Source organism: Erinaceus europaeus, chromosome 15 (genome assembly GCF_950295315.1).
Source record: "Erinaceus europaeus chromosome 15, mEriEur2.1, whole genome shotgun sequence".
Classification (NCBI taxonomy): Eukaryota; Metazoa; Chordata; class Mammalia; order Eulipotyphla; family Erinaceidae; genus Erinaceus; species Erinaceus europaeus.
The window spans coordinates 9,323,857-9,349,641 of NC_080176.1; the positions used below are offsets into that span (position 1 = coordinate 9,323,857).

Consider the following 25,785-nt stretch of genomic DNA (forward strand, 5'->3'; position numbering starts at 1 on the left):
GGCTCACCTATAGACCTATAGAGATATTCTTTTTTTTTTTTTTTTTTTTTAAAAAAGAAATTATTATTATTTATTCCCTTTTGTTGCCCTTGTTGTTTTTTTATTGTTGTAGTTATGATTGATGTCGTCGTGGTTGGATAGGACAGAAAGAAATGGAGAGAGGAGGGGAAGACAGTGAGGGGGAGAGAAAGATAGACACCTGCAGACCTGCTTCACCGCCTGTGAAGCGGCTCCCCTGCAGGTGGGGAGCCGGGGGCTTGAACCGGGACCCTTAGGCTGGTCCTTGCGCTTTGCACCACATGCGCTTAACCCGCTGCGCTACAACCTGACTCCCACCTATAGGGAAATTCTAGTACACAGGTTTCTTAAGGGTCTCACACCCTCATTGACCTGCCTGAAAAGAAGACAGTCCACCTAGCTGTGACCACAGACTGTGAGCTTAGACTGACAGAGATTCAGAGGTCACACAGGCTCCTAGGCTAAATACGAATAGATATGGGTCTTAGGTCAGATCGATGGGGTTAACAGTTAATGGCATTTCCATACTTTTCTCATGTTTGGAGCTACTCTCTGCCCTAATCCAGCTTTTCAGACCTATCCTCAACTCCGACACCATCTTCCTAGGCAATACTTTTAGTCTACCTGCATGTTAGTTATCAGGCTCAGGCAAAAATTAGTTAAGTCATGGACCACATAGAACATACCCCAAAATAGATTTTCTAGCTTCTTTCCAGACAACACCTCTAGTTTCACTTGTTTTATCCCTACCTTTGGGTTCCTGTTTATTAAAAATTTTGCTTGGGGCTGAGTGGTGGCACACCTGGTTGAGCGCACATGTTACAGTGCACAAGGACCCAGGTTCAAGCCCCCAGCCCCCACTTGCAGGGGGAAAGCTTTCCGAGTAGTGAAGCAGGGCTGCAGGTGTCTCCCCTTCCCTCTCCATTTCTGGCTGTCTCTATCTAATAAATAAAGATGTTTAAAAAGTTTGCTTTATATCTTACTGCCTTTCAGCCACCAAGTTACAGATGCTACTATGACACCATCATGACCTCTCTGGACAGATGATCTCACTAATGTGTCCTGGAACCCCTCTTCTCCAGATCCCTGCCCCACTAGGGAAAGATAGAAACAGGCTGGGATATGGATTGACTTGCCAACACCCATGTCCAGCAGAGAAGGAATTATAGGACCCAGACGTCCCACCTTCTGCCCTGTTGTTAAAATTCGGCGGAGACGACCAGAGACATATGGCTGGGCAGGGAAGCTGTATTTCTTTATTCAGGAACAACGATTCATAAACTAAACCAAACTAATCACCAAACAGAACTCTGCTGCCTCTTTGCCCCCGAGGCGGTGCAAGTACTCTCTCTAACTCTGCAACTCTCCAACTCCCAGAACTCTGTAACTCTTGAATTCTGTCTGGGTTCCTTGGGGCGGGGCCAAGCGGGCCTGAGAAATTAGCAGGACTGATCCAATTTTCTTGGTGGGGGAGAACTAGAACAACCCAATGTAAAGCATACAACACTGCCCCTCATAAAGAATTTTGGTCCATACTTCCAGAGAGGGATAAAGAATAGGGGACCTTCCAATGGAGGGGAGGGACACGGGACTCTGGTGGTGGAGGCCGTGTGGAATTGTACCTCTGTTATCTTGCAATCTTGTTAATAATTATTAAAGTACTCATAAAAAATTAAGAACAAATAAGCCAGCCCAAGATGTGTCACTAAAGGCCATCTGTCTGGTCCTCCAGAAGCTTCCCCACCAGCTCTGGTATTGGTTTGGCCCCAGGACAGTGGTCGCTGTGACCCAGATGCTTCCTTGCTCTTGGCAGAGTGAAGCAGAAGGTCAGATTCTGCCTGATCTGTTTGTCACGGCAAGATGGTGCGAGCCAGCACCCAGGAACAGCAGGGGGAGATGCTGTATCTCCCTTCTGTGCAGTAGCAACTTCCACTTTAGAATGAAGAATCTGAAGAATCTGACTCACAGAGAAGCTGAGTAGCCCATCTGAAGTCACACAGGTGTTATGCAGTTAATCTGGGATTTGAACCCTAACAACCTGGCCCTGGAGGCTGAGTGATGTTTCACCATCAGAGTTCCTGCTGGTGTCCATGTGCATCTATGATTCCACTGCTTCTGGAGGACTCTTTATTATTATTATTATTATTATTAAAATTTATTTATTTATTCCCTTTTGCTGCCCTTGTTGCCTTATTGTTGTAATTATTATTGTTGTCATCATTGTTGGATAAGACAGAGAGAAATGGAGAGAGGAAGGAAAGACAAAGGGGGGAGAGAAAGAGAGACACCTGCAGACCTGTTTCACCACCTGTAAAGTGACTCCCCTGCAGGTGGGGAGCCGGGGGCTCGAACCAGGATCCTTCCTCTGGTCCTTGCGCTTTGCACCACGTGCACTTAACCCGCTGCGCTACCGCCCAACTCTTTTATTATTAATTCATAATGATTACAACAGTTATTATTATTGCAACCAGGTCTATTGCTAGAGTTCAGTACCTATCTGCACTACGAATCCACCTCTCCTGGTGGCTATTGTTAAGTGTTATTTATTTTATTTGATAGAACAGAAAGAAGTTGAGAGGGGGGAGAGATGGAGAGAGAGACAGAGAGACACCTGCAGTTCTGCTTTACCACCCATGAGGAACCCTCCTTGCAGGTGGGGACTGGGGGCTTGAACCTAGGTCCTTGTGCATACTAATACATGCATTTAACCAGGTGAGCCACCACCTGGCCTCCCATTTTTCTCCATTTCTTTCTTTATTTTTTACTTGATAAGAAAGATTGCCATTGAGAGCAGAAGGAGAGAAAGAGAGTGAAAGAGTGAGAGGCTTGCAGCTTTGATTCACTGCTTATGAAGCTTCCCCCTACTGCAGATGGGGACCAGGGGCTTGAACCTGGGTCCTTGTGCATGGTAATGTGTGCAAATCAACTTGATGCGCCACAGCCTGGTCTCTTCTACTGTGTGTTTGTTATTTATTTATTTATTTGATGGAGAGGGAAGGAGAGAGGAGGAGAGAGAACCACAGAACTATTGTACTGCTGGTGAAGTTTTTCTTCTTGCAGGTGTTTCTAGGTGATGGCTGGGTTGGGGTGGGGGGAGGGCATGGCTTGAACCCAAGTCCTCAGGTATGGAAAAAAGTGCCCTCTACCAGATAAGCTATCTCCAGCAGTCTCCCCCAGACTGAATTCTTAACTATTCCCCTATACTGAGAAAGATGAAAAAGGGGAAGGGTGATTTTTCCAGGAGGCCTTTATTTCTTTCCCCCTCCATCACAACTTAGGTATTTATTTATTTATCTTCCCCATTGTTGCCTTGTTGTTTTTTTAAATTGTTGTTGTAGTCATTATTGTTATTGATGTCATCATTACTAGATAGGACAGAGAGAAATGGAGAGAGGAAGGGAAGACAGACAGGGGGAGAGAAAGACAGACACCTGGAGACCTGCTTCACCGCCTGTGAAGCGACTCCCCTGCAGGTAGGGAGCTGGAGGACAAACCGGGATCCCTAGGCTGGTCCTTGCGCTTTGCTGCGCTACCACCCGACTCCCTCAACTTAAGTTTTAAAGGCATAGTTTTGCACTGAAAGGACCTGTAAGCCAACATTCTGTGTCTATCAGAAAGCCCAGGATAAGAAAGCAAACAGGTAAGATGCCAGAGTGCGAGGTAAACAAATAGCCAACATGATTTTGAGTAGCTGGTTCAGTGTTAGGGAGGTGACTCTATTGGGTCGTTTTTTTTGAGTGACTCAGAGACTGTGACACAGAGACCACAGAGAGGGAACAGTGTAATCCTGGGAAACAATTTAACCATCCGCTGATTACAGCCTGTGGAATCACAGTACTGTCCACTGGTTTTCAGCTGAGGGGTCAGCATAGGAGGTGTCAGCATATGTAGAGAACGGAATCCTAAGGGCACCTGGAGAAATGACTCAGCTGGCAAAGAGTTAGGATCAGATGCCCGAGGTTCAGTCCCCAGCAATGCATGTACACCAGAGTGTGCCTGGCTTCTCTCCCTTCTCTCTCTGTTCATGTGAAAGTTTCTCTTGTGTAATCAATTTAAAAAAATGAATGAACAAGAATTGGTGTGAGAAACTCATTTGGGCTAGGAGGTGGTGTAGTGGTTAAAGCCTTGGACTCTCAGGCATGAGGCCCTGAGTTCAGTTCAGTCCCTGGCATTTCATGTGTCACTGTTTTCTCTCTCTCTCTCATTAAAAAGTAAATAAATATTAAAAAAAAGAGAGAGAGGGGAGTGTCAGGTGATGGCACACCAGGCTGAGCACACACATCACAGTGCACAAGGACCCAGGTTCAAGCCCCTGGTCCCCACCTGCAGGGGGAAAGCTTCACAAGTGGTGAAGCAGGGATGCAGGTGTCTCTTTCTCCCTGCCCTCCCTTGATTTCTCTCTGTCCCTATCCAATAAAATAAAAATAAGTAGAATATTTTAGAAAGAGTGCTTGTGGAATGAACCTGGACCATGGACACACACAGACACCACAGAGGAAAGGAGGAGGAAGAGGGACATCCTCATTCTAGAATGTGGGAAGCTAAGAGCTTCTGCCCCAGGGAAGATGGTAAAGGAAAGGATGATTTATGCTGTTTTTTTTTAGAAATCAGGAAGGTAATCGATATGGAAGGTGGAGTGAGTTAGCTAGAGCTTCCCCTGTTATGGCAGGAAGTCAATAGAAGATAAGTCAGATAAGCAGAATAAACATGTTCGTTTGAGAGAGGCAGGTAGTAGCTCCACCAGAAGAATCAAATCAGGCCTGGGTTTCAAAGCTTGCACCGAGGAGAAGGACATTTAGGATGAGGAATGAACCCTCCTCTCCACCCTTGAGATGGATGCTTGTCATTAGAAACTCTCCTGGATGATTTGATTTTTAATAGCGTGCCTGATTAAGTATCTTCATAAATTAGGTGATCATTTTTTAACAAGCTTTCGAGCAAATTATGAGGAATTTGAACTCAAGTAGAAAAATATACCTTTTCTAATTGCTCTCTGATTGGCAGGAGCAAAAGAACTGGGGTCTGATTTTTCTTAGCCCCTCAGATGGGGAACAGCAGTTGCTTGAGGGGCCAGAGGGTGAGATCCCAGGGAGAGTAAGGGGCCACCTTGTCTTGTGCTTCTTCTTTTTTTTTTTTTTTTTTAAAAAAAGTATTTTATTTGAGAGAAAGAGAGATAGAGAGATGAGAACACTACTCAGCTCTGGCTGATGGTGGTGCTGGGACCTTAGAGGTTCAGGCGCCAAGAGAGTCTTTGGCAGAACCACTATGCTGTCTCCCTAGCCCTGTTAAAAGCTCATACTGAGAATGTCTTCTGGGGCAAAGAGGAAGACGGTGCTGATGAGTTGCTATGCTCTGTGGCCAGCCTCAGAGAGGTGCAAGAACCAGCAGAAGCAAATATAACATTTATTTATTTTTATAATTATTTTCATGATTATTTTGAAGTTTTATTATTTTTACTTATTGCATCCACAAATCAAGAGGGAAGGGGGAGATAGAGAGGGAGAGAGACAAAGAGATACCTACAGCCCTGCTTCACCACTTGCAAGACTTTCCCCCCGCAGGTGGGGACCAAGGGCTCGAACCTGGGTCCTTGAACGTTGTAACATGTGCATTCAGCCAGGTGAGCCAACACATGGCCCCCAAACGTGGCATTTATTTATCATTTAGATAGATAATGAGAGGCAGAGAGGGAGACGGAGAGGAGAGACACCCCAGATGCCTCCCCTTTACAGGGTGCTCCCACTGGGTGGTTACTGGGGGTTCAAACCAAGAAACCTGCATATGACAAAGTGTGTCCTCTCCAGGGCTAGCTGTCTCCCAGCCCTGAGAGGTTAACTTTTTAAAGGCTAAAAGTTGATAGTCCTTGTCCACAAAGGGCTCCTTCGATCAAACTGCGAAGAACGCAACTATAAAGACTCACATAAGACAAACTCAAGGAGAAGACCCCATCCTGGGGCCCCAAGCCCTGTGATGGTTTCCAGCTGGCTCAGATCAACATCCAAGCCCTTCTGCTACTTCTCCCCCTTCTTCCTCCCTTCTCCCCTGCCACCCCACTCTCCCTGGCTTCCAAACTCTGGGCCCTTGTACTTGCTATTCCATCCTCCTGGAATGTTCTTCCCTCTGACAGCCACCTGCTTGGTTCTTCACCGCCTCCATATTTGGGGTTCACTCTCACCCTCCATCTTAAATCAATATTGTCCATACTATGTACAATCCCAACCCTCCTGCCCTGGCACAACCCCCCCACCACCACCTTTTCCCAAAGGCAGCTGGGAGAAAGTCCACCATCCTGACCTTGGACTTGGCATTTCCTCTCCCAATGAAGAGTCACTGCAGCCCGAGGGAATTCTTGCTAGACAATCTTCCTGGGGTAGGAGAGGGTGGGGAAGGGGGTGGGGGGGGTGGCTCAGACTGAATTTTCTGGGGCTAAGACCTTATAAGTCTCTTGGAACCCAGCTCCTGCCATCTCCCCTCTGCTCAGGAGTGGAAAGGTCTGAAAAGAGCAATTATTACGCGATACAGTGGACTTTTGACTCAGATTAACACCGCTGCCTCTTGATTTGATCTTTTTCTATTTCTCTCTAAACACTTGGAGCATTTTGATCACTGGCCAGATCCATCTTGGGTGAAAAGCAATATTCTGAAAAGCCAGGAATTTCTTGGTGGTGGTGGTGTGCATTCGAAAGCATTTTCAGCAGATAAGCAGCTAATTGGTTTGGTTGTCCTTGTAATTTGCAAAGGGTCAGGGCGATTTTCCGTAAAAAAAAAAAAATGCATTGGCATTGGTTGCCTTGTGCTAAAAGCTTTCCACAGGTGGCAAAAGATTGCTATAAGAGATAAAGTGATGGAAGGCATCTCGGCAAGTCTCTGTGATTTTTGGAATCACTTGAACGTCACAGGGTGGTGTTATTACATTCTAAGGCAGTCAAGCATGATGCTTGAGTGGCAGACTCTACAGAAGAGAGAATGGTGGGAATTCCATTTCCTCCAGGGGCCAGTAACCAACTATATATAGAATCATGGGCCCAAAGAATGGAATAGTGTCAGCTAGATCCGTACACAACAGGTCCACACCACAACGATTTGCTTTTTCCTTTCCCAAAATTTGTACCCAGGGTATTGAGAGAATTTACAAGTGAGACCATTGAATTGCTCCAGAGAATCTTTGAGAGGAAACTAAAAAACAAAGAAAGAAAGAAAGAGAGAGAGAAAGAAAATAAAAGAAAGACTGGACAAACAACACTGAGATTTTCAAAACAATGAAGTCACACTTGCTTTAACCAAAAGTGGCTGTACTGCCAACTATTGTGGTAGGGTTTATAGGATATATATATTCTTAGTGGTTATTATTATTATTATTATTATTAAAGATTTTACTTATTTATGAGAAAGATAGGAGGAGAGAGAAAGAATCAGACATCACTCTGGCACATGTGTTGCTAGGGATCGAACTCAGAACCCCATGCTTGAGAATCCAAAGCTTTATCACTGCGCCACCTCCCAGACCACAATGGTTATTATTTTCTAAGATAATAGAGGAATAATTCCACACTACTCCCACCATAAAAGTTCTCTTGCCTTCCTCAAGCATAACCACCATAGTTCTCCCGGTCATAGTTACTGATTGGATATATATATATATATCCCCTTTCCAGTTCATGTAGTTCAATCCTCAATCTCTCTCTCCCTCTCCCTCTCCCTTTCCCTCTCTCTCTCTCTTTGTGTCTCTCTGTCTCTCTCTCTCTGTTTCCCTCAGAGGGTTGAGTCACTGGCTTTTGGTGAGAATAGTGTTTGAACCTGAATCTCTGTCTACCTCAGAGTTCATGTGCAAAGCCACTACACCAGATGTGAATATTCTGCTGGTTCAAGTCTCTGTATTCTATCTATGAGTGAAATCATCCCATAATTGTCCTTTTTTAAAATTTTTAAAAAATATTTATTTATTCCCTTTTGTTGTCTTTGTTGTTTTATTGTTGTAGTTATTATTGATGTCGTTATTGTTGGATAGGACAGAGAGAAATGGAGCGAGGAGGGAAGACAGAGGGGGAGAGAAAGAGAGACACCTGCAGACTTGTTTCACCACCTGTGAAGTGACTCCCCTGCAGGTGGGGAGCTGGGAGCTCAAACTGGGATCCTTATGCCGGTCCTTGTGCTTTGCGCTGCTGGCACTTAACTTGCTGCACTGCCGACCAACTCCCTATCCTTCTTTTTTCTTCTTCCCTCTCAGATAAGAAAATGAGTGCCTGACTTCCTCAGGTATTCTCCAGAATCTCTTCCCCCTCAGTGATGGTGCAAAAACAAAGGTTCCTGGTCACAAAAGTACTTGGTCCTAGTGAACTGGGGTTCAGAACCTCCTGGTCATCTTCCCTTAAGATTTTCTCCTCTAGTACACAGTTTATGCTCCAGCATCTGGTTTGAGTCTTTGGGAAAGAAACTATTTTCATCCCAGTGACTGGTGTTAATGTTAAATTTTGTTTCTTCACAGTTTAGTGCAACAATGTCTAACATCTTTTGAGGACAAGACTCTTTCCATAGAAGTACCCATCTAGGGAATCCAGCAGTAGAGCAGCAGGTTAAGTGTACGTAACCTTAAGAACAAGAACCGGCTCAAGGATCCCGGTTTGAGCCCCTGGCTCCCCACCTGCACAGGAGTCGCTTCACAAGTGGTGAAGCAGGTCTGCAGGTGTCTTTCTCTCCCCCTCTCTGTCTTCCCCTCCTCTCTCCATTTCTCTCTGTCCTATCCAACAGCAAGGACATCAATAACAACAACAATAATAAAAAACAGTAAGGGCAACAAAAGTTAATAAGTAAATAAGTATTAAAAAAAAGAAGTACTCATTTATAGCAAGTCGGGCTGTAGCGCTGTGAGTTAAGTGCAGGTGGTACAAAGCGCAAGGACTGGCATAAGGATCCCAGTTCAAGCCCCCAGCTCCACACCTGCAGGGGAGTCACTTCACAGGTGGTAAAGCAGGTCTTCAGGTGTCTATCTTTCTCTCCCCCTCTCTGTCTTCTCCTCCTCTCTCCATTTCTCTCTGTCCTATCCAACAGCGATGGCAGCAATAACAACAACAATAATAACTACAACAATAAAAAAACAACAAGGGTAACAAGAGGAAATAAGTAAATAAATAAATATTTTTTTAAAAAGAAGTACCCATTTATATATTTTAAGTCTCTTAAGCATATGGACCTCACCCATGGTACTATGCTGAGGGAAGCAGTCCCACTGTCTAGATTCCCAACATCAATTTGCCAGTTGGGCACCCAAGTCCCTCCCTTCCTCAGTAACCATGTCTGATTACATCCACCTTGAATTTACCTCTAATGTTGTTTATTGACATAAGAGCACTGGCTCATGAAGACAAAGATTACATCAGCAAATAACTAAGTGAACGTTTTTCAGAAAAGAGAAGAGAACCAACATATAATACCTGATTAGAGAAAGAGGCTATGAGAAAGATAAACAGTGCAAGAGGTAGGTAGGTAGGTAGATAGATAGATGATAGGTAGATAGATAGATAGATAGATAGATAGATAGATAGGCATACAGATAAATAGACAGAAAGATAGAGAAAAGAAAAGCAACTCACTACTCTTGGAAAAACAAAGAGGACTTCTAGGATGTTACAGGAGGATCCTATACATTTCTCTACCTTTATTTTTACTTTTTCTGTAAAATGTCAGGCAATGTATATATTAGGCTTTGTTGACTGAACAATAAAGTCAAGGATACTATACAGGTGCATAAAGAGAGAAAACAAACTCTCAGTTTTTTATTATTTTTTATGGCTGGCATCCATAACTGTAGATGCTGACATGTGAATTTTTATCATTTTTTTAGGTGCCAAGAAATTCTTTTGGATATATATATATATGTATATATATATGTATTTGATATATATATTTGATATATATATTTGACCATTTTAAAAATGAATGGAATATTCATAGTTTGTGGGGTATATAATAATAATTTGGTCTTTGGATCACAGTGTCCAGCCCTGAGGAATAGTTCTCTGTCACAGTGTGTTTATATCAGGGAATTGAGTTGAAAAACTCTTAGAATTTTAGAGGAAAAACATGATGGGTTTATTAATATTTATAGTTTCAATTTAATGGAAGCTTTTTTATGACACTATTTTCTTTTTGCTCTTATTATGGTCAAATAAGAATTCCATTTATTATTATTTTTTTACCAGAGGACTGCTTAGTTCTGGCTTATGGTGGTATGGGGGGATTGAACCTGGGACTTTGGAGCCTCAGGCATGAGAGTTTCCTTGCATAACCATTAAACTATCTTCCTCACACAATCTCTTATTCCTTAGTGATATGTTGCACAAGCTTTATAACTTTCCAGTCACTTTTGATCATTACAGCTTCCAAATGCACAGCTAATTCAAAGATATATTTCTGTTCCTCTTTGTTTTTGTGTACAGCACCTTCTATATATTGTGGAAATAAATGAAAAGGCCCAAATGCAATGTCACCTCACTGAGTGAGGTTGCGAAATTTAATTGTTGGTTGGTGCTGTTTCTCCAGCCATCACTCACTGCCAGGGACCCCTGTGTGACCTAGGTCTACTTGGAGAGTGTCCTCTGTGCTCAGCATGCAAAGGCTTCACAGTGCAACTCCCTTCTCTGACGTGGGATACCTGGGTCTGGTCCAACCCTTTCCCTCCCACCTTGGCTTCCATCACTGGCAACTCGCAGCTCCATGTTACAGGGCATGAGGCTGGCTTCTTTAGTAGCCCATAAACATTATCTTTGGATGGACTCAGTTCTGGACCAACCTGCATGGACTGAGTGAGGATTAGAACACTGGCTGACCCTCAGTCTCTGCTTACCCCTTGAATCTGCCAAGCCTATTCAGGGATAATATCCCACAACCATCATACAGCCCAGGTTAGGATCTTCTTGCCTTCTCTGTCTCTTAGATGGGGCTGACAAAATGCCTCCAGTTTGACTGTCCACCACCAGAGCCTCTCAGTTCACAGAAACAGCCTATTGCAAACAGGTTGCTCAATGACATTCCCTTACTCAGCCCTGACGCTTCCCCTCAACGTCCTCCTTGATAAGTGGATAAGAAAAGGCACTTCCAATTGTCCAACCCAAGAATGAGATGCTAGTCTCTCTGCTGTCCAGGCAGCTCCAGTCCTTATGAACAATTTGTTCTGAAGCTGCAGGTATCTCACTGAAATCACTGGAGAAAAGATGAGAGCAGTATAGTAGACCTAACTTATTTGTCTTAGCAGACAGAGGTTGTCCAAAATGAATGAACTAAGCATCAAGTATCAGTCTATTATGTAGAGGCAGGAAGGAATAAAGGAAGCACACAAAGAACAAAAAACACCAGCAGCACCAGCAGCTGAAAAAACACTTTTTTTTTTTTGCTTCCATGTTTTACTAGTGACCAAACTCTTGCTCCCAAGGTCAGCAAATTCCAAGGTCTCACAGCCAGTAAATATCAAGTAAGAACCCAAGTTGGTTTGGTCCCTAATGCCCAGTGTTCTCCAGTGTCTCATAAATTATTATTACTTTTAAATTTATTAATTATTGGATACAGATAGAGAGAAATTGAGAGGGTAAGGAGGAGATAGAGAGGGACAGAGACAGAGAGATACCTGCAGCCCTGCTTCACCACTTGTGAAGCTTTCCCCCTGCAGGTGGGGAGCAGGGGCTTGTACCCAGGTCCTTGCACACTGTAATGTGAGCATTTAACCAGGTGTGCCACTGCCTGGCCTCCTCTCATAAATTATTAAAGACCTACTTGTTCCTATATTGAAAACATATTTTCTGGCTGTGTCATGGGACCCAAAGGGGTGAGGAACCACAGGGGGTATAAGTGTCTCTCTCTCTCTCTTTTTTAAAAATTATCGTTACATATTATTTAGATAGAGATAGCCAGAAATTGAAAGGAAGAGGGTGATAGACAGGGAGACAGAGAGACACCTGCAGCCCTGTTTCACCTCTTGCATAGCTTTCCCCCCTGCGGTTGGGGACTGGGGGCTCGAACCTGGGTCCTTGCTCATTGTAACATGTGCGCTTAACCAGGTGTGCCACCACCTGGCCCCTGTAAATGCCTCTTTAGCCTCAGAAACACTAGTTTTACTTGGGGAACTTGCAACATGCCAAAGTGTAAGGCTCAAGTTGTTGACGACATTCTCTCCTGAAACATGCAAGTTGTTTTCAACTCATCAATGGGTGAATCAGCAGGATGGCAAAGCCGGTTCAAAGGAGAATGCTGTAATCTTTTTTTTTTTTTTTTCCTTCTCAGTGAAAACAATTCCAAAAATAAAATCATTAAGTTAGAAATAAAACTGATTAATGACCTAGAGGGTGGGTTATAAATCCACACCATTTTTGGCTTCCTCTCCTCTAACGAGCAGAAATCATTTGTGCTTCAACCGAATAAGAAATTTATGTGTATTTTCCCAATTACCTCCAAGTAAACATCTAACTGTGGAACAGGGCTTGCATCTGTAATAGAAGTGAAGTCAGAGTTACATTCCCCAAGAGATTTAGGGAGCCCCTGGGGTATGCTTGTTAAGCATTGCTCTGTGAACATTAAAAGGACAGTATTGTCTCTGGCCTGGTTTCTTTCTTTCTTCTTAAAATCTTTTTATTTATTAACTATTGGATAGAGACAGACAGAATTGAGAGGGAAGGAAAAGATAGATAGATAGATAGAGAGAGAGAGAGAGAGAGAGAGAGGGATACACAGAGACATCTACAGCCCTGCTTGACCACTTGCGAAACTTTCTCCCTGCAGATGAGGACAAGAGGCTTGAACCCAGGTCCTTGCGCACTGTAATGTGTGCTTAACTGGGTGAGCCACCTCCTGGCCTAGTTTCTTGACAATCATTAGTCAGCGGTGCTAACATTAACTTACGCTACACAGTCCACCCAGCCTTGGAAGGCAAGTCACGTGCCTTTATTTTAATCCAGAAGATAAAATGACAAGTAGTGAAGTAAACAATAGTATTTTCAAAGCATCCCCTTCCAATGGGTGGAGCCTAGAATCTGAAGGCAAGTCCAGGTTTAGGTAGAAAGGAAAGGAACAGGTCTTACGCACCAATGACCCAACGAAGAATTCAGTTAAAGTACAGAATCACCAGTGAACACTAGCTGAATTCATCTGAATGGATGGTCGCTGTGGAATCCAGAAGGTTCTTGGGCACCCGGTTAAGCGCACATGTTACAGAGCACAAGGACCCGGTTCAAGTCCCTGGTCCCCAACTGCAGGGGGAAAGCTTCATGAGTGAGGAAGCAGGGCTGCAAGTGTCTCTCCTCCTCTCTATCTCTCCCTTCCCCTTTCAATTTCTGTGTCTCTATCAAATAAACAAATTTAAAAAATAATTAAAAAGAAGCTCCTTCCTGCTGGGCCAGGTCGTAACTTTCCTGGATGGATCTGGATGTCTGGAGGTTTGAGGAAGGACAAGGGTGGTTTGAGGGCTAGATGGTGGGGTTGCAGAGGGACATGGGGTGGATGCTGTTTGCCAACAGCTAGAGAAGTATGTTGATATTTTAACCATCAGCACGGTATTTGGGATGTTAGACACACTTACACTTTGACCTCTGCCACTTCTCCAGTCCTGACCTATCCCAAAGTGTTATGTGAGTCACATCACTCACACCTAAGTTGCCTGAAGACTTCAGCTCGTTGGGCCTATCTGCTTGTTGGACCTTAAGTAGAAGGGGAAGGGAGCCCCCACTCGGGAAAGCGTGAGGACCAAGAACAGAAGTGACTACTTGGTACTGTTTCTAAGGAATCATTAGGAACATAAGTGCCCCTCCCCACCCAGTCTCTGTCCTTAAAGAGTTTCTCTCCTCACAGGGGGAGACAGGAGAGCTGTGAAAGCACAGAATTCGGCACACAGGAAGCACTCCACAAACGTCACATCCTGCCCTCACTCCTGTCCTCAATTGCAACTTCCCCGAAGGCTTCTGAACACATAAATAAAGCTGGAACCCCATCTGGCTGGAAAAATCAACCATCTGGAGATTTGGAAATATGGGGAAACTTCTAATGACTGGCTAATATTTTTTTTCCCCAGTTCCAGCCAGATGTTTGATGTCACCCAGGCCCATCTGGAGCGAAATAGTAGTTCATTACATCTCTTCTCCATAATTTGATGTTCCCTGTCCTGAAATCCTACGCGGACTTTCTTTTCTTAGTAGCCATTTTTTGAATGAAAAAAAAAAGTATTAAGAAAGTGATTAGCAACTAATAAAGAGAAATCCCAGAGTCAAGTAGGAAAATATCAGGAATTTGAATGGAAATTATTTAAATTTTTTAATTATCTTTATTTATTTATTGAATAGAGACAGAAATCAAAAGGGAAGGGGTGATAGAGAGGGAGAGAGAGAGACACCTGCAGCCTAGCTTAACCCCTGCAGTTAAGGGGACTGAGGGCTTGAATCTGGGTTCTTGTGCATTGTAATATGTGCATTCAACCAGATGTGCCACCACCTGGCCCCCTGGAAATGATTTTGAATAATCACTTTCAGGGCTCCAAATAGACAGTTCATTGGTCAAATTCAACTATAGGATTTGTTTACTCTAGGTGGAATGTTATTATTATTATTTGCCTCCAGGGTTATTACTGGGCATCAGTACCAGCACTACAAATCCACTGCTCCTGGAGGCCACTTTTTCCATTTTTGTTGTCCTTGTTGTGGCTGTTACAGCTGTTGGATAGAGCAGAGAGAAATCTAGAGAGGAGAGAAAGACAGAGAGGAGGAGAGAAAGACAGACACCTACTTCACCACTTGCGAAGAGACCCCCTGCAGGTGGGGAGCCGGGGGCTCGAACCAGAATCCATATGCCAGTCCTTGTGCTTGGTGCCATATGCGACTAACCCGCTGGGCGACCACCCATTCCCCCTTGTTGTTATTTATTTTCTTTTAATTATTCATGTATGAGAGAGAAGAATAGTTAGGGACATAGCAATGTGGACAGCCAGAGAATCACTCTCACACACATAATCTTGAGGATCAAACTCAAAGCCTCACACCTGAGAGTTCAACACTCTATGCACTATGCCATACCTAGGCAGTTGGCACTGTTGTTGGCACTGCTGGCACTTCTCTGGGGGTAAAAATCAACACAGGCCGAGTAGCCTTTGTCCCAGGATGGAACTTTTCTCTCCTAAGTTGCTGCAGTCCTCACTACTCCCGAAATATATATTATTGTATAGAGACAGAGAAAAATTGAGAAGGGAGGGGAAGACTAAGAGGGAGAGAGGCAGAGAGACACCTGAAGCCCTGCTTCACCACTCATGAAATTTTCCCCCTGCAAGTGGGGACAAGGGATTTGAACCTGGGTCTTTGTGCACTGTAATGTATGTGCTTAACCAGTTGCACCATCACTTGTCTCCTTTCCTTTCCTTTCCTTTCCTTTCCTTTCCTTTCCTTTCCTTTCCTTTCCTTTCCTTTCCTTTCCTTTCCTTTTCCTTCTTTCTCTTCCATTTATTTATTTATTGTTTCTTTTAGCAGAGCACTGCTCAGCTCTGGCTTATAGTGGTGTGTGTGTGTGTGTGGGGGGATTGAACCAGGGACTTTGGAGCCTTAGGCATGAGAGTCTTTTTTCATAACCATTTTTTCTATCTACCCCCACCCATCACCGTGTATTTTCTCCAATGCAATGTCACTTGTCCTCCTGCAGGACTGAACTAGGAGGCCCACACATTGTCTCTTTTACACTCAATGTCAGCTGCTTCATCCATATGAGCGACTGGATTTGCTTCTCCCTCATTTTACCTGAAGCTCTCATTGTCCAGTTGATCCAGAAAGAGGAAGGTGACACCCAAGTCACATAACCACGTACAAACAGAAATACGATTATCTCTGTGTGCCAACCCTTTTCAACACTGGACGGGTAGACTTCCTGTTACCTGGCCTCCAGTGATTCTTTCAATGAGAAGTCACTTAGGCCACCACCTCTCATTCAAATCTACACATTACAGCCACCAGAAGCATGTGGCAAGGTGGGGTGTCCCTTTGTGAATGTCTTGAGGGCTCCTCAGCTCCTCAGATAGTGAGTCAGGCTTCTGTTCTGCTTTCTCAGTGTGGGTATCTCTATATAGGTTGATTTACTTCCTATCACACCTGCTCCCCACATTTATTTATTTATTTATTTATTTCCTTTTTGTTGCCCTTGTTGTTTTTATTGTTGTTGTAGTTATTATTGTTGTTGATGTCATTGTCATTGGATAGGATAGAGAGAAATGGAGAGAGGAGGGGAAGACAGAGAGGGGGAGAGAAAGACACCTGCAGACCTGCTTCACCGCCTGTGAAGTGACTCCCCCTGCAAGTGGAGAGTGGGGGGGGGGGCTCAAACTGGGATCCTTATGCGAGTCCTTGCGCTTTGAGCCACCTGCGCTTAACCCGCTTCACTACCCCCCCCCACTCCCTGCCCTCCACATTTAAAGCATGTCTTTCACTGCTCCTGGTTGCAAGAAAAGAGAAACTTCTGCATCATTGCTTCAGTGCTTGTGAAGCTTTCACTCTGCAGGTGGGGATTAGGAACTTGAACCCTGATCCTTGAGCACTGTAACAGGTGCACTCAGCCAGGTGCTTCAGATTGTATTTCTGTCTGATCGCAGTGGGTGCTGAAACCCAAGGATTCTGCATAGAAAAATCTGTGAGTCTGGGCATTCTCACAAACTCATGTCTGCACCAGCGGCAACTTACTCACTAGAGCATGAATTTACAGTCTCTAGAAACGCTCTGGGGAGCCACAGGGCTTAGGTGAACTGGAACCTCAGAGCTTCTCCATGTGACCTTGGAGTGTTACATAATGTGGCCAGGCCTCAGGTTCCTCATCTGTAAGCCAGGGCACTCAGAAAAACTGACATCCATGAGCTCTTTTGAAGATGGAATTCTGAATTAATTTCTCAAAATTCACGGACAAGCCTTTGCACACAGTGAGCTCTAGGTCTAAATGACATTCTGGTGAGCAGTAGAAAGAAAAAAAAAATGGAAAATTTCCCATCGCTCACTTGAATGATTCCATCCTACTTAGCACACGTCCTGAGCCCCAGGTTCATCATAAATAGTCAATACATGCTGGCGTTCACTTCATAATTGCCCGGAGGACGTGCAGAAAATTCAGATTCCAAGGATCATCTGCAGACTTACAGAAGCAGAGAATCGAGTCGTGATCCTGATTATCAACACATGAATGGGGGCTGGCAGGTGGCTCACCCCACAGGATACATATGGAAGGAAGTGGGTTTGAAACCCCAGCTACCACTTAAGAGCACCACGCAGAGAGGAAGCTCCACAAGTGGTGGAATGCTACGATGTCTCTCCTCTCTCTGTCTCTCACCCTCTATGTGGAAAAAAGGGAGGGGGGAGAGTCCACCAGGAGTAGTGGAATCTTGTAGGTGCAAAGCCCCAGGGAAGCCCTTGGGAGTGGGGGTGGGGGCAGACTCGGTGTGATTTTGATGACTATAGTCGAGTTTGGAGACATTTGGTGTCATTTCCTGTACTTAAATATCTTTGGTGGTGGGGGATCCATAACTCCCCCAACACTTCCCATTCCACCTGAGGTATTTTCTTGTCCTAAGGTAGAACCTGTTTTTCCTCTAGTGTCTTACCGACCCCTTGAGTTCACAGGCAACATTTCAGCTCTCTCTCTCTCTCTCTCTCTCTCTCTTTCACATGACTGTGCTGTCTTCCTACCCTTCCTGAGATTTCTCATTTATGGACACAATAGCCACATTCTTTTGTGACTCCTAAAAAGTATGGAAGCTTTGACTTCTGATCTTGTATCCAAGAAAGATGAGCTGCAAGACCCATTTGTTGCCTGTTGGCACTTGAGGACTAGTTAAGTGAGGATGCTGAGACTCTGAGACAAGACAGGACATATGGAGAGGGAAATGGCTGCCCCCCCCCCAGATTCCAGCAAGAGATGGACTGTCACACATGTCTTTCCATGTGGATGCTGGAGGCTCCTGAAAACCTGTACATGCCTTGAGCACTGGATACATTCAGTACATAAAGGAAAATTGGGCTTCAGGTTTCAATCAGGTCCATTTAGAAGTTGATTATACAGGCATGCACAGAACTTAAGAATCCATTGTGTTCCATTAAAGTTTGTTCACCTTACTGTACAAAAAAATGTAACAAGAAGTAACTGGCTGCATGAACACTGTAACATTTTTTTTTTCTTAAGAGAATTAACTTGGCCCAAGAACAGATCTTAAATGTATCCAGCTCCTTTCTGATTCAAATTCTCACTTCTCCCACAAAGCCCACAGAAAACCTGGGTGGGGTTCTAATTCTTTGAACAAACTGTAGGTGTAGGAAGGACATGATGTTAGAGGAAAGAGAAACCATCAGTTGAGAAATTCTGAGAGTTTGGGAATTTTGAGTTCTAATGGGGGGGCAGGAAGTTGAGATTGGTACTTCATTGAGCATGCTAAGGTTTAATTCCAAGAAGTAAAATAATTGGAACTGTTACGTGGTCTGCACACATGTTATAACTGCTAAGAGTCTCATATTTTAAAATGCCACCCGTAGACCTATGTAGATGTTAACCCCCCCTCTGATAAATTACAGCTTTATCAGAAATATAATTCGGGTGGGGGAGATAGCAGCTTGGTTATGCAAAAGGACTTTCATGGCTGAAATTCTAAAAAATTCCCAGGTTCAATCCCCCACCATAAACCAGAGTTGAGCAGTGCTCTGGCCTCTCTCTAAAGTGAAGCAAATAAAATACATGTTAAAAAAGGCATATAATTCAGTTCCTTGTTGTTAGTATAGGAGAGGGTATTACAGAATTTTCCCAAGATAAATTATTTTACCATACTTGGTTACAAATATTTGCTTTTTAAAATCAATGTTTAGGAGAGAATTACTTGACAATTTCTCTCAGTGTGCCAGTGGAAATAAGACTTGAATAATGCTAACTCATGACTCCCTATTCCAATTTCATTATTTTTCCAGGTTAATAAACTGAGGGCTAGAGTGGGCAGGTGTCTTCTCCAAGGTCACACCGTTAACAGCATTACACAGGCCTTCTGCCTTTGAGTAGTAGCATTCTTGTTGCATTTAAAGTAATCCTTCCCTACCTGGACTTCCCACCAGTTGCAAATTTGCATTGGAAACAGAATCTACTGTAGTAGTGCTTACATTCAAGAGAGCATTTATTCAGCGTGTCAGGACATGGGAACAAGGCCAGGGAATGATGCAATATTATACTAGCAAGTGATGTCATAGCATGATTTCCCAAGTGATTTACATAAATGCAATCTCTCAAGAATCCATAGCAAAAGCCAGTCAGTGAGAATGCAGGCATGGAGAACCAATGGTAAGCAGGGGTGGGGAGCATATAGAAGTCCTGTACTTTCTCACCCATCACTGTGGCAAGCTTCACAGATTCCTTAGAAGCTGGAGAAAAGTCCTTTGCACCTCTCTAATCTACAGATTTCTTCCAGGCACAGAGGCTCTGGAGGGCTTTTCTTTTCTTCTCTGTCTTTCTGTTTCTTTCCACCACCACCCAGGTATTGCCTAGTGATGCTGAGAGTGGCTCCAGAAGTAGTGAAATCAGGTTCAATAGTGAGGCAGGCTGCTCACAGGCTTCACAGCCTCAAATGGGTCTGACCTTTTCCGGATAATTTAGAGTGAGCCACTGGCATTGAAAATTACAAGAAATAAGCTCCATTGTCTGGAGAATCAATATTATGTAAATATCACAGAAATGCATTTTCTCTGTTGAGCGGCCAGTTTTAGGAAAGGAGACAGGTGGATTTCAACTACCAAGATTTGGTCCAAAATAATGAAACATGGAAAGAAGTTTTCTCCATGTGTGTATGTGTGTGTGTGTGTGTGTGTGTGTGTGTGAGAGAGAGAGAGAGAGAGAGAGAGAGAGAGAATCACACATGTTAGCCTGTAGCTGGATGGTAATGGTAGTTCATGAAAATGTCTAGTTAGAAAAACTCAGAAGGATGTAATGACTGCTCCAGGCTGGGTGACAGTCTTATTTTGCTCTCTCCCTCCCACCACCACATTCAAGTTAAGCAGAGCCAACCCCCCCCACCTCAAACCAAAGACCAAAGCAATTTATATTATGCCCAGAGATATCAGATTTGAAGACTTTCTCAACTGCAGAGAGCTGCATTGAGTACAAACACAAAAAGGTTGCCTCATGAAGCTTATAAAAAAAAAAAATCTCTACCAACCAAACAACAACAACAAAAAGCCAATCCACAAGACCCAACCCCTCCCATCCCACACAGAATTAATCTTACTGGGAACTGTCTGGACACCTGCACATTCTCCACAATCATCCATTCTGCTCCTCTATCCCCAATCCCTGCCTCCATCACCCCCCCAATACCCACTTGAGTTATCAGAATATCAGAAACCAGATAACCTGGGGCCATTGAAAGGAATTAGTAAATACCTTCTAGACAGCAGGTCCTCCAGAGCCCCGAGTGGGTCATTACTTCTTCATTCTTCCTGCTGGTTTCATTATCACTTGTAGATTTAGTCCTGCACACGCCTCTGGAATATAACCAGTAGTCCGTGCCCACCGCAATGGTCATTAAGCTAAAAGCTGCGAAGGCTCCCACAGTGGTGATCAACATCTGGACACCTCTGTCACACATCCTCATAATTCTTCATGGTACTCTGAGTGGATGGGGGGTGGTGGTTGGAGGTGGTGGTGGGAGGTTCAATACCAGAGGGAGGAAAAAAATCACTCTGCAGCTGAATAACCTAGGACAGGCTCTTCCAAAAATTTGTGTTTCCGTCTGTCGGCATCCACAGGGACTTTGGGAAAACTGGGATTTCCTGCCCGGAGCTCTCTCCAGTTCCCCGGGTGGCCTACCGTCCTCGGGAGGGTGCAGGCTCCCGGGGTTTGGTCCACATCACTGCTGCCTCCTGAGGGCCCACGGCTTCCTTTCATTCCTTGGGAGCCTGGGAAGGATGAGGGTCCGGGCAGGGCATGGCTTGCGGTGTTGGGAGCTGCTGGCTCGGTTGGTTGGCTGGTTGCTTGGTTGCTTGGTTGGAGATGCGCCTGGTTCCTCTCACAGCCTCAGGAGACTCAAGGAAAGAAGAAATCCAGAGAGGTGTGTGTGTGTGTGTGTGTGTGTGTGTGTGTGTGTGCCAGCGCGTGTGCTGGGGGTGAGGGCGGATGGCAAAAAATAGCACTGCTGGGAGGCGAGTCGTTGAGGAGAGTGTTCGCTGCTTCCCCAGTCTCTCAGGAAAGCTCTCTCCTCCTCCTGCTCCAGACACCCCCGCTCAAACTGGAGAAAAGACAGTCCCGGGCGGGGGTCGGTTGGGCTGCCGGCCGGGCAGAGGTCCGTGGTGCTGAACGGACAGCTCCCCGCCTGTTGCCCCGCCTCCGCCTTCCAGCCGGGGGGGGGGGTCCCTGGTGCTGAAGGGACAGCGCCTCTCTCGCTGCGGCACCCCCGCCTGCCTGGCTGCCTGCTTGTCTGCCTGTCGGCCTTTTCAACAACTCTGGGACTGCTGGAGACTAGGGTGCTGAAGGCTCCGTCTTCCCTCTCCCCGGCGCCCCCAGCCCCCTGTCTCCGCCCTGGCCAGCCTGCAGGTTCCGCTCTGCAAAACCAAGCCCACGCCTCCGTGTAAAGTTTCAGGAGCCTCTAGCAGCTGCAGCACAACGCTGTGAAGGGTTAAGGGGAGGGGATTGGGGAGAGGTCTACAGCTGCTTGGCCTCCACCCGAGCGACAGCTGCCCCTCAGCCACCACCACTACCAGCCACCACCACTACCACCACCACCATCAATGAGCCAGGCAAGTTTGTCTTGTGCTGCGGGTAACTGCTGGAGCCCATTATGGGGGAAGAGCGAATCTTTCTTAAAGGGACCAGAGACTCCAGCTCTGTAGCTCCCTTGGGCGGACAGAAAAAAAAAAGTGTTGTCACAGGCACATCTGTGTATCGTCTGTCTCTGGATTGGGTTGCCTAGAAAACAAACCAATATGTCTACACTCCTTTCTCTGGAGCTCTGAGGGTTTACACAGGAGACAGCATGCTCAGATCAGATCAGGAACTGTTCCTATTTATCTATGATCACGCATTCCTAAAGACCGAGTGTTTCATAGCCACAGGCTCAGTTACATGCAACCCAGCCGCATCCAAGAATTTGAAGCCTGGGCCAGGTGGTGCTGCACTTGGTACAGTCGTCATGTGCAAGAACCCATGATCAAGTCCTTGGTCTCCACCTGCAAAAAGAAAGGTTCATGGATGATGAAGCAGTGTATCCAGATGTCTCTCTTTCTCTATCTATCTCTATCTTCTCGTTGCTTCTATATTTCTCTCTGTCTCTAGCCAATAAATAAGAGTATTAAAAATAAGAATTGGGAATGAGCGAGTATGAGGTATTGGTCTCTCAATACATCTCCTATATTTTAACTTGCCTCCCTTTGGGAAGTGATTAATTAAAGGTGTGAGAGAGAGAATTACCAAAAATGCAATTCTTTCCAAAAGTCCCTGGGATGTTCATTTGTCAATATTCTTGTCTGAGTTGGATGAGATGTGTCATGAAGCTAGGTCTGTCTTCCTTTTTTTTTTTTTAAGATTTTAAAATTTATTTATGAGAAAGATGGAGGAGAGAGAAAGAACCAGACATCACTCTGGCACATTTGCTGCCAGGGATTGAACACGGGACCTCATGCTTGAGAGTCCAGAGATTTATCACTGCGCCACCTCCCGGACCATGGTCTGCCTTCCTTTAGTTCAAAATACAGATGCTGCCACGTTCCTGAAAGCTAGTGTGACTCCCCCTTGCAAATTGTCAATATTGCAAAGCACCAGCACTGAACAGGCCTCTAGCTATGTAAATACTGTGTCTTCGGACACACATACAAACATGCATTGAGTCCACTGAAAGTGTTAATTATTCTTTTTTTTTTTTTTAATGGAAGGATGGGAAGGATTCCCAGAGGACAGGTGTATGGACAGAGGCTGCCTGGGTTGTTTCTCTACTCCCTGAGATGTGTTCACAACAAGCTGTCACTTTTGAATGCTGTTTCACTGGACAAAAATGGGGTGGGAGAGAACTTCAGACACTTGTAGTTTCCTGCTGCCATCACTGGCTGCTCTGTCTGAGAGTCTCTGTGTGGATGACTGAGTAGCACCGAGGTGCAAAACAGGTTCTCAGATGCACTTCACAACTTCTCAATAATGACTTTGCTACTTTGGCATCACGATCACTCAATGATTAAGTTTGCGGTGTTAGACATACATATACCTGCACATACATTAGAAGCATGAATCTTGATGTGATTCTGCTGAAGGTTTGCTTGTGCCGAGTCTCATTCAGCTATGAGTTCTGAATGCCTTCAGACTTATTGTAGAAAGAAAACAGGTTTGTAAATGCATGTCTAACCTACATGAAGTATTGTAGCTTATGTGGCCATGTTTACTGCAAAGCCATGAGTGTGTGTGTGTGTGTGTGTGTGTGTGTGTGTGTGTGTGGGCATGTATGCCTGAGTACAGGTGTAGCATGGCTCTATGCACCTCAGTACATTTAATTGCATATGCCTGTGTTGTGACTCATAAACACTGATTTGTAAAGATGTGGAACTTTTGACACATAACCAAAATGAAACAGATAAACTTGGGGCCAGTAACACAGCTAGCCGTGCTCCAGAAGAATGATAAGAGACAATGGGGAAAGATGAATAAGACCTCTAATTTACTTAGTGGTTTTTTTTTAAGCAAACATAGAAGAAATGGCACAAAAAAATAAATAAGGCTGGTGAAATAGCTCACTCAGATAGTGTGTTGCTTTGCCATGGGCATGACCCAGGTTCAAACCTAGTCTCCACTGCGTTGAAGCAAGCATCAGTGCCATGGTCTCTTTTACTCTCTGTCCTTCTGAAAGAAAGAAAGAAAGAAAGAAAGAAAGAAAGAAAGAAAGAATGGAAGAAAGGAAGGAATAAAGAATAAGGGATCGGTGGTGGTGTACCTGGTTGAATGTACATGTTACAATGCACAGGAGTCAGGTTCAAGCCCCCAGTCCCCACCTGCAGGGGGAAAGCTTCACAAGTGTTGAAGCAGTGCTGCAGGTGTTTCTCTGTCTCTCTCCCTCTCTCTCCCCTTCCTCTCAATTTCTGGCTGTCTCTATCTAATAAATAAGTAAATATATATATATATATTAAAAGAATATCATGGAGAAAAAGTGAGATATGGAGGTATGGTTGATATTTATTAGAAGAAGGCTTTAAATAAGTGAGAATTTCTCTCTGCTACCTAAGAAAATTTAGGGGGCCAGGTGATGGCACACTAGTTAAACACACACAACTACAGTGAGCAAAGACTGGGGCTCAAGCCCCTGCTCCTCACTTGCAGGGAAAAGCTTCATGAGTGGTGAAGTAGAGCTGCAGCTGTCTGTTTCTTTCCCTCTCTATCTCTCACTCCTCTCTTAATTTCTCTCAGTCTCTATCCAATAAGTAAAATATAATAAGAAAATGAAATAATAATATCCAAAGTAATCATTCCAGGGCCTGTTTGTTTCTCCCTTTACTCCAGTAGGGATGAGACAGGCATTTTTTCAATGCAGGGCCATATAGATGGGTAGTCAATTGGTTTTGTGACTGAGGAGAACATGCTCCAATTACCCTGCCTTCCAGACCTCCAGCAAAATAGGAAATGCCTATTCCCACCCCCGCAGCCTGGTAATATGTGAAAAGGCACCCAGGAAATGTAGTGACAAATACCCACATGAAACTATGGGGGTGGAACAGGGTCAGGAGCTCATGCAGATCAAGGTGACAGGCGTGGGCCAGGATGTGGACACTTTTTTTTTCTTTTTCCTCAGAAGGAGTGAAAGAGACACACAAGAGTGGAAGTTTGCACTGAGCCTCTGGCTTGGAGAGGTAGGATTCTCCATTGCAAGTCCCATCCAGGGTCAAAGCTATCATGGAGTATAGGAAGTGTCAAACCTGTGCTTGGAGCAAATCAGAACATCTGACTGGAGTGGGTGTGTGGAGGTGGTGGTAGGGCATAAGGTGACTGTCAGTTCCTGATCAGGCCTCCCCACTTACTAGAGGATGACCTCATCTTTTCATTCAACTCAATGAGTGGGTGTGCGTACATGGATGAGTATAGAAACGGCTTCGAATCCCAGAGCTGATCACATTCCCACCACCAGAGGGCGCTTCCACCAGATGATCAGGGACCCAAGAGATTCAAAGATCTCTCTCTCTGCTTTGTTCTGGAGATGAAGCCAGACTCATTCTCTGATGTTCCAGGAGACTAGGTGACATTCAGACAACTTGCACCTGACGTCTGATTCTCTAGTTAGGGCTTTCTCTTCCTTTCACTGGACTCTTAGCTAGTGGAGAAGTGGTGCTTTCCTTCTTATTCTTCCTCTAATATATCAGAGCTACTCTCACCTCCAGAGAGACAGACCCTTCCTGAAACTCACTTAGGAAGGAATGCTGACAGATGATGCAAGTCAATAAATGCTTCTTGAATGCTTACCATGCACAAGGCATTCATTCTGCTCAGCACTCTTTGAGAAAACAAAGATATGGTTGCAGGACCTGGAAGTAGCTCATATAGTTGAATACAGTTTTACTGTGTGTGTGTGTGGGGGGGGGGCTGCTGAGTTTGAACCCTGCTGGCACATCATAGCACCATGGACAGCACCATGGCTGATGAAGTAGAAACTTTGTGTCCTCTATTTTTTGCTAAAGGGGGGAAACTGTTTGTTTGTTTATGATTGGGTAGAGACAGAGAAAAATTGGCAGGGGGAGATAGAGAGGGAGAGAGACAGCTGCAGCCCTGCTTCAC

The 25,785-nt window shown here is 44.7% G+C and overlaps 1 protein-coding gene across 1 annotated transcript in view; it reads right to left on the reverse strand.

Annotated features, from left to right (window-relative positions):
• CACNG3 (calcium voltage-gated channel auxiliary subunit gamma 3) overlaps positions 1 to 21,354 on the reverse strand; it is a 109,457-nt gene extending 88,103 nt beyond the window's left edge. The window contains exon 1 of the mRNA XM_007526623.3: positions 20,428 to 21,354. Coding sequence (XP_007526685.1) covers positions 20,428 to 20,638 — 211 coding nt within the window. The 5' untranslated portion in view covers positions 20,639 to 21,354. The remainder of the gene's footprint in view (positions 1 to 20,427) is intronic.
• Between the last annotated feature and the right edge of the window lie 4,431 nt (positions 21,355 to 25,785).